The 9602-nt window shown below is 35.6% G+C and overlaps 1 protein-coding gene across 1 annotated transcript; it reads left to right on the forward strand.

Moving 5' to 3' along the window:
• Positions 1 to 431: 431 nt before the first annotated feature.
• On the forward strand, positions 432 to 6935 carry LOC133877787 (protein RETICULATA-RELATED 4, chloroplastic-like). The gene is made up of 8 exons (XM_062316200.1): positions 432 to 1183; positions 1832 to 1900; positions 3441 to 3572; positions 3680 to 3733; positions 3851 to 3895; positions 5408 to 5553; positions 6429 to 6554; positions 6647 to 6935. Exons 1-8 carry the CDS (start codon positions 626 to 628, stop codon positions 6681 to 6683), a joined length of 1167 nt encoding a protein of 388 aa, XP_062172184.1. The 5' UTR covers positions 432 to 625; the 3' UTR covers positions 6684 to 6935.
• The last annotated feature ends 2667 nt before the right edge of the window (positions 6936 to 9602 follow it).

The raw sequence follows: 9602 nt of genomic DNA on the forward strand, positions 1-9602 counted from the left end.
TCACATTAAAAAAAAATGTAGTTGAATTGCTTTCCATTTTTCAAATGAATATTCATTTTTGCTTTCTTATATTTTCTTTTCTTTATTATAATAAGTGGATGTTATGCGAGTTGGGAAAACATTTTAGACCTTTTAATGTGATTCTCATATCTTTTTATTTTTTAATTTTTTTTTTTTAAGTGTGGATTCTCATATCAGCATATCTTTAATGGTCTCCAAAGTGACAACCATCTTTCTAGCCTCTAGCTTTTGAGTATCACCAAAAGTAAAAAGATATTCCCACTAAAAAAAAGAGAAGATTTTATTTATATTTTTAAAAAACATATTTAGACGAAATAAAATAAAGTTTGGTGGGGAGTGAAATAAAGCCGTGATTGGGTATTAATATATAATATATAATATTGGGGCGCATTTGGAGCGTGAGGTTAAGGCGCTGGAGAAGAGAGGTGGGGGATCGTAGTCCAACGCAAAACCCCTCCTAAATTTCTAAGAAGTAGAAACCAAACAAGCAAGCAAACAAACAGACCCCTCTCTCTTCCTAAGAAGAAACGCCCGCACCGCGCCCTCAAGAGGCAGGCAGAGAAAGAGAAAGAGAGAGAGAGAGAGAGACCGAAGATCAACAACAATGGCGATCGCCTTCTGCTTCAACCCTTCTCTCTCTTCTCTCTCTGCTTTTTCCAATCCAAACCTTCCATTCTCGTCCTCCGCGTCATCCTCATCAGCAGTACCCCTGCTCCACCTCCGGCTCACCCTATCACCCCCCACTCCCTCACTCCGCCACCACCCAAAGCTCCCGGTCATCCATGCACTCTCAGCCCGAAGCGACGCAGTACTCGCTGGAGGCGGCGGCGGCGACCAAAACAACAACAACAACTACAACGGCGGGAACAACGGCGGGGATGGCGGGGGGGAAGGGGAGAATGCGGGGGGCAAGAACAGGGAGGAGGCGATGATAGTGCTTGCGGAGGCTGGGAGGGTGCTGGAGAGTCTGCCGAAGGACTTGAAATCGGCGATCGAGGCAGGGAGGGTGCCAGGTGCGGTGGTGGAGAAGTTCCTGGAGATGGAGAAGTCCGGGATCCTCCGGTGGCTCATGCAGTTCGGGGGGTTCAAGGAGCGCCTCTTGGCCGACGACCTCTTCCTCGCCAAAATTTTTATGGAGTGCGGTGTCGGGATCTTCACCAAGGTTGACTGTGTTGACAGTGAAGTTATGCTTATTGTTTGTTTGCTTGCTTGTTTGTGTTGGGCCTCAGCCTGAGACTCGGCCCATACAGTAGAGTCAATAATGGTTAAAGTGATTAAATTTAGCACGTAGGTTTTGGGTGAAGTGGAAATAATCAATTTGGAGATGGGGTGATGATGGAAAAGGATTTACCGATGAAAATGGGGTTTTAGGGAATTGATTTGACCTATTGGGGTGATGTGTGTGCAAGCTGTTTTTTTTTTTTTTTTTTTTTTTTTTTTTTTTTTTTTTTTCAAATGGAAATGGGGAAGGATTTATTATTTATGTATGCATTTTCTAACACTGAAAGAATATGTGACAGGGTCTATGGACATAGAATGTAATTTTAGGTATTAGAAACATTGAGATTATAGATAGACGACATTGAAAAAAGTATGTGATGCGCTGATATCATCTTGTTATCATAGTAAACCAGAAAAATGTTCTTTTGATGGATACCTAGTCATGATATGCTGTAGGAACACATTTTTATATTAAGTTTGAACTGCTCTTTCCTTCTTTCTCCTTCCCCCGGTCCGTGTTTAATGTGGTTAACCCTTTATTTGTTTTAATAGCATTGTTAATACCTTTTTCATTTGGTTTATTTTCTAGACTGCTGCAGAGTATGAACGCAGGAGAGAGAAATTTTTCGATGAGCTGGAAATTGTTTTTGCAGATGTGGTATGGATGTTTTTATCAAATATATATCTCTTCAATTTGCATATTGTACTTTTCATTTGCCCCACTAACTAACTGCTGTAATTCCCTTGCATGTGCTGTCAAAGTTGCTGGTTTGTTTGTTCTTGTAATTTAATATGACAGTAGGCTTGGACTTGCATCATTATTTGCTATTGGACATGATCGGGAAGAGGTTCCCTGGCATATTTTATTTGTAGACAATGTTGTCTTACTTGACAAAGTCATTAGAGTAGAGGTTAATATTAAGAAAGAATATGATGGTTTTAGATAACCGAGACTAAGAAAATCTGAAATGTAACGTCGATCTTTTTAGTTTAGGAATGAGTATAAAGTGAAATTGATGGCCGAGAGATGCCTGCAAGTGGCCTTTCTTTTTCTTTTTTTCTTTTTTTTTTTTTTTTTTTTTTTCTTTTCTGTTTTCAAAATCTTTGATCAATACCTTGCAGAGAGGGGGAAACTCAATTTGACATGTGTTCATGGTATCAAGTATATTGAATCGTGTAATTTAATTTACATTTTATTGTTCATGTTAAATGCAAATGAGAATACTTTTCTAGTTCTTTTCCATGTAATGTTGGACTTGTACGTGGGTGAGTCCAGGTGTAAGATTTGGATGTTTTCCGAAGATTTTCCATTTTGTTGAGGTCTCCTGTAGGCACACTGACATCCATGCTTGTTTTTTCAACATGGGTACTCTATGGAGAGGCAAAGAGTCCAAATGAGACAGGTGCCCTCCAGTATTTGGTCCTAAGCATATGACTCTACAATGCAGATTTAAATCTTTTAAGCGATCCACTTTCTTTAAAATTGCTTACCAGTCATATGAATTATTGGGCAACGTTATTTCTAACTTCGGACTATTTATTTCGCAACCTTCAAAGCGAATGCTTTTTTTCCAAGTATATGTTAAAAGAGATAATATATGATGGGCACTCACTTGACAAGATTTGATGGGTTCCCTGCACTTTTTGTTTGAATGGTGGATTCTAGTAAGAATTAAGACCTTTCAATATTTTAAGAACATTCTTATATAGTAATAACAGAGAAAAATCTTGAATTAATTGAATCACAAAAATAGGTCCACTCATATGGTTGGAATGATATTATCTTCATCTATCATGCTCATTGGTGATCTTGTATATTAAATTAGAAATGTGCTTAGATCCATTTGAAAGGTTGAGTTCATTATCTGGTCGTACCGATTGGTTTATAACAGATGAAGCCCTAATGAGGTGCCTCCTCTTCACAGATTGTCTTATGGAAGTCAACGATTTCTTTAGGGGCTTCATTATCTTATGGATTGTTTCCTATTCAAGAACCAAGCACTCTCAAAAAGTGAATTGAAGTGTTATTTAGAGGAAATTGTTAAAATTATTGATGCCATAGATTTGCCAAGGGAGTTGGGTGCTCTTTTGGTCAAACCCCTCCTCCCTTATGCCCTGCCGTATAACTATTAAGAGACCTCTTGCATCCTATGTAATATCTTTTAACAGTATCCTTTCTCTGTCATTACCTTTCTTAGGTAATGGCCATAATTGCAGATTTTATGCTTGTTTATCTTCCTGCCCCTACTGTTTCTCTCCGACCAGCACTTGCAACTGGCGCAGGATCAATTGCTAAGTTCTTCCATAATTGCCCTGATAATGCATTCCAGGTTAGAGTTTTTTTCCCTATAGAAAAATGCAATTACTTGAACAGTTTGCCAAGATTATGTGAATTAAAGGATACACTTGATTACTTATTTTTGGTCCTTAAATTCAGGTTGCCCTTGCTGGAACATCATATTCATTTTTACAGAGATTTGGTGCAATAGTGGTAAGTAAATTTTTAGTAACTTGAATATGCTGCTTAAAATGAATCGCCACATTTTTTAGTTTCAAGTTAACAACAATGAAATTGCATGTTTTATATTTTCTGGTTTGAATTGTGTAGCGGAATGGGACAAAACTTTTTGCAGTTGGCACCGCTTCATCACTGGTTAGTACGTTGTTGTATTTCTCTTGGGAGGTTCTTCAATTTAGATAGCTTTGTGCACTTAATCAAGATTTTTTGCTTTTCTTCATATTCTCTTAAGTGTCGCTTTCTAATTGTTTAACTGTTGATCAAGAAAGGTGCTCTGTTTCCCTACACACAACATCCATATGCTGCTATTATATCCTCTTGCAATTTATGATCTTCTGTCAGCTGAGAGATGCTCTGCAAAGTGCTACATCACTAGATTTTATTTATTTATTTGTTAAGAAATGGTTAAATGAAGCTTTTATAGAAGTTGATTGTGCTGCTTACTCATACACTTCCCACAAGAGGAAATTAATGAGATAAAAATTAGGTTATTTAGATCAAATGTAGGGACCATAAAAATAAGAAAAAAAAATTGGTTAAGCCAAAAAAGAAGAAGTAAGTTTTGGTCCTTTTCTTTCTAGCAGTGAACTTCCCATTCAAATCTCATTTGATCCTGGAGAGAATCCTGGTGAATTGAAGTGGGGATTCTAAGATATTCTCTTGATTCATTCCTTTCTGTTCCCCCTCATTCAGCCTCCATCTATACCTGGAAAAAACGATGAAAAGTACCAAGTATAAAAATGGATAATAAAGAACACATTTTTATAGCAATTTGATAATTTTTTTCTTTTCTCAACAGTGAAAGAAACGCATGGTTACTAATTTATATGTTAATGAAATAGGTTTTTGAAGAATTTTTTGCATCTGACATTCAGTTGAGAAGTTTAGACACATTATACTTTTTTGAATTTACAATGTTTTTGTTGGGCGAAAATTCCAAATGGATGTCATTTGTGCAACCTATACTGCATAAGACTATGAAAATATGTAACTTGGATACCATATTATTGTTCAATGGGAACCGATTGTTTTATATAATTTAAATAGCTACTAAAGAACCTGTTGCTCTCAAATAAATCCTTGTCTGCTTGTGTATCTTGTAAATTCTATTAAGCTTGAATTTTAATTTAATTGATATGATATGCTTGTTTATGTATATATATCCATTAATAAAAGGAGAAAAGCTTAAGTATGCTGCGGGTGTGTAAGAGCTGTTGCATTCAATATACTTCTTTTTATATCTTGTTCTGCTCTTGGGATCAATAAGTTGGGGAGATTGCGGTTAGCAGCATATAGAGTTAAAGCTTTGAATTTTGACAAGTCGGGTTGGTTTAAGGTGCACCCACCCCATGTCCAAATATGAGGACTAAACTGTTACCTGTAAAACTTTTGGCATAGCCCCTCCTATCTTTATTTCAATATATTCAACCCAACCTCAGGTTAGGGTGATTTAATTCATTTGTTAAGGCATAAGTGGACTAGTTATCTTCCTATTTTACATTGTGTACTTAGTCATGTTTTCTGTAGTTTTGTTGTTTATGTTGTCAATGGATGTTTAAAGGAATTGGTTTTGCCCATAGAGATATTATGCAAGTCAGAGCAACATTAATGCAATTTCTGGAGTTTAATGAATTTCATTTAATTTAGGTTGGCACAGCTGTTACAAATGCCTTGATCAATGCGAGAAAGGCTGTTGATAAGGCTGCTGGAGTTGAAGTGGAAAAGGAAACATTGCCTATACTATCCACCAGTGCTGCCTATGGTGTCTATATGGCGGTTTCTAGCAATCTTCGGTATGTAGGTTTTAATTAATACCAGTTTCTCGGCTCTCGGTGATCCAGTACTTCATGCAGCCTCTATTTCTAATTTTATAATCATCTCCAGATGCATGTGCTTTAGAGTGTTTACAATTCAAGATAATATTTACTGTCTATGTTGACGGTTTTGATAATAATGTGGACTTGCATTGGTTGCTCAATTATGATATATGGAGTTGTGATTTTCATCCCAATTAGAACCTCCTAAAAGTATCTCCAATTCTCAAACACTCTTAAGGAAACTTGTCAAGTCTATCCTGAAAAAAACTGTCCTACAAGATTATAGAGTCCAGAACATACAGTATTAAAAAAAGAAAAAAGAATACGAACCTCTCTTTCTCGACATTTGAATACGGGTGAACATCTCATTTTACCATGAAAACCATTTTTATGATGTGGGTGTTGAGGATTATTTTCTCTAGTATGAAAACTTCTATTTTTTGTTGCATAACATATAATGACCCAAGTCCATATTTAGAATCGTTACAAAGACAAAGGTGAAGGCATGATTAGATATGATTCGAGAATTCTCCTCGTGTGTACTACTGCCTTATACTAGAGTGGTACTATTTTCTTTTTATAATAAACTTATAGGGGAAAGGAAATTATATTGCAGAATTGTAATGATGTCATATAGGTAATCCTAAAAGCTCTAAGAGAGATAAAATGGAATCATTTCAAAATGCTGTTTAAGATTCAATGGAATGACTGATTTTTGTGAGACACGTAAATGCTTCCTTAATGTGGATCTAATCTATCAATATTCTAGCCTGTTACTGTGAAATAGATTGACGGAGTATATGGATTGTCAGACCTAAAATATTTATCAAGAATGTAATGCTGTTTTACAGATACCAAGTTCTAGCTGGCGTTATTGAACAGCGGCTTTTGGAACCCTTGCTACACAAGCACAAGCTTATGCTGAGTGCCATTTGCTTTGCTGTTCGGACCGGCAACACATTCGTTGGCTCATTATTGTGAGAATTTATTACTCTTCTCTGACATAGCCTTTGCCAAGAATTGTTTCTCCTCCCTCAATGACTGACCTTTTTCAACTTTGCCATGGCAGGTGGGTGGATTATGCTCGATGGCTAGGATTACAATAATGCTTGGGAGCAAAAGAGCGGCTGCATTTTCTGATGTGATTGTGATTTTTGGATTGGTTTGGTCCATTGTAAGACGATTCATAAAGTTGGGTAAATTGACACCAATTCAGTTCACCAGAAATTTGGTTCCCACTATGCTTAGGTCTATTTGGATTATTGGATATTTATACACACATCGCAAAGCTGTTCAAGCTGAGCTAAAAGTTTGTGTTTTATACTCTTTTTCCCTTCTATTCCAACTTTTTTCTTAAATTTCTTTTGTTTTTCACAATTCTCTCTCATACCAATGTAAGTATTCTTATCGAACTGTAACAAAAAGGCTTTTGCAGTTCATGGAGAATTAAAATATAGGTTTTTAATCAATCCAAAGAATTTGCCTGCTTGGAAAAAGGCTTTCGGGCAAGGTACAATTCTGTAGTTCTTCGAGGAGTTGGAAAATGCTCGGAAGATTATTATTATTATTATTATTTTTTTTTTTGAAAAAATTACAATTTAGCTTTCCAAACTGTTAGCCGATTTGTTAGTAACTTCACGAACTACTAACGTTTGGACTCCGATAAAAATGCTCATTTTGTCAAAATATGCTTATAGTATTTCAGTCACGTGTCATTTTTACATTAAAAAATAATAAAAATTAAATTAAAAAACTAAAATTTATTTTATCATTTTTTTTAAAAAAAAAAAAAAAAGTATGGGTGTTTGGAGTGGCCTAAGAGCCACCTCTAACCCCCAAACACCCATATATATATATATATATATATATATATAATTTTATGTTTTTAAAAAAAAATTTTAATTTTTTAATTATTTTTAATTAATTTTTAATTTAAAAATGACTCGGGGAAGGAATATTATAGGTATATTTTGAGAAAATTGGTCTTTTTGAAATGTTTTGGTAGTTTAGAGAGCCAAGGTTTAAGCGTTGGAAATTTGTGGGGCTACTTGCAAAAGGACTAACAATTTGGAGGGTTAAACTGTAATTTTTTGTTGTTTTTATTATAATTTTCTTATAAATTGACGCGATAGTTCACAATTGGTGAAATGATCAAGAGCGTATAGTTGACTCGCTTAATCATTCACTAATTATGGATTGTCACGTTTATTTATAAGAAAATTTGTAGTAAAATTAGCAGTAGTACCTCTCCCAGCACTTTAACGAGTTTCGCCTGTACATATATATATATATATATTAAAAAAAAAATGCTCAAGAATGTGCATTTATTATTGCTTCAAAGGTCACAAGGAACAAATTATCCTTATTTATGACTTTGTAATTTGCTGAATTGGAGTGGCTTTTGGAACTTACGAGGAGTTGCATTATATATTGCATGGGAAAATATTAATCCAATCTAATTCATTGACAACAAATTATTTTTACATCAACAAATTATCTTTTTTTTTTTTTTTTTTTTTTTTTTTTTTGTAAGTCATCAACAAATTATCTTAATGGACAATACAAGAGAATTGGAAGTCATGACACAACAAAAATCTAAAGATTTCACCTCAATTGCAATGTCCTCCCTAAACTAAAAAAAAATTGCAATTGACCCCTTAAACTACTAGCCCCTTTCACTTAGCCCCCTCCATTAAGATTTTTTTGCAAAATCAGATCAAGGAATTGACAAAAATGATGATAATACCCCTGCTTTTTTATTATCCAGAATATATGGAAGGATTAACTCTATGCATGGTCCATTGAAGGTGGTGGTTGCTTCTTTTAGAATTTACCTAGAAGAGCCTGTTTGTAATTATAACAAGCTTCAATGGAGCTATTAATTTTTTGATTTAACAGAGTATTAGATCGAATGTCTTAAGTTCGAATTTTATGTCCGTAATTGATATTTCATTTCAATAAAATATTCTAGAGCCTCATTTATTGAGAGAGAGAGTTTGAGCTCATACAAAGCAATAGAATATTAATTAAATTATTAAATTCATCATTTTGAGATTAACGTTGAATATTTAACATTAGTAATCTCTAAGATTATTTGAATTAAAACTCTTGAAGATAGTTGAAAAACATATAGACGAATATCATAGATTCATAGTTGCTGGGGTTTTCTTCCGTTTACACCCTAGCAATCTTTGATTATTATTACTTTTTTCCTAATTAATTAATTCATCATTTCTTTTTTTTTTTTTTTTTTTTTTCTGTTTTTAAAAAAAGAGATAGGAAAGAGAAATATCAGTAGGCAACAATGCCTGTTGATAAGCTGTTTAAGTGTATATATATATATATTATTCATGCAGCTTAGCTTAATTAGTATCGATTAGCTAGTAAGCGTCCACCAATAATTAAAGTAAAAAAAATTTGGCTCAAAAAGAATTATAGTATAATAATACTTTATTATACAATAAGCTAATTTGATAGAGAGCCCTTCTATAAGGATGGGCCGTAAAAGTGATGTTTTACAGCATCCACTAAAGAGTGGACACATCATTAAAAGACTAAAATATACTATGCATGAAAAGCACCAAATATTTTTCATTTTCAAAGAATTCAATCGGTTTTAAACCCACCACCTGTTCAGCCACCCACCGTCGGATTCCGCCGACGACCAATCCTCTAGCCATGTCACGGCGACCCGTTCTCCTTTCAAAACAGCCGGATCCCAGTCGGCTGGCCGGGATCTGGTCGTTCCCCGGCCGGCCGGCAGGATCTGGCCCTTCCCCAGCCAGAATGGCCGGGATCTTGCCCCTCCATACCAGAACGACCGGATCCCAGACAATTAGGATTTGGCCCCTCCCCGGCCAGAATGGGCAGCCGGCCTGAATCTGGCCACACCCGGCCAGAACACTTGGATCCCGGCTGGTCGGCCGGGATCTAGCCCTTCCCCGGCCATTCGGCCGAATTCCGACCTATTGATCAATAGCAGCGACAAAAAGACTTTTAGCGGCGACAAAAAGTCGCCGCTAATG

Source organism: Alnus glutinosa, chromosome 9 (assembly GCF_958979055.1).
Source record: "Alnus glutinosa chromosome 9, dhAlnGlut1.1, whole genome shotgun sequence".
Classification (NCBI taxonomy): Eukaryota; Viridiplantae; Streptophyta; class Magnoliopsida; order Fagales; family Betulaceae; genus Alnus; species Alnus glutinosa.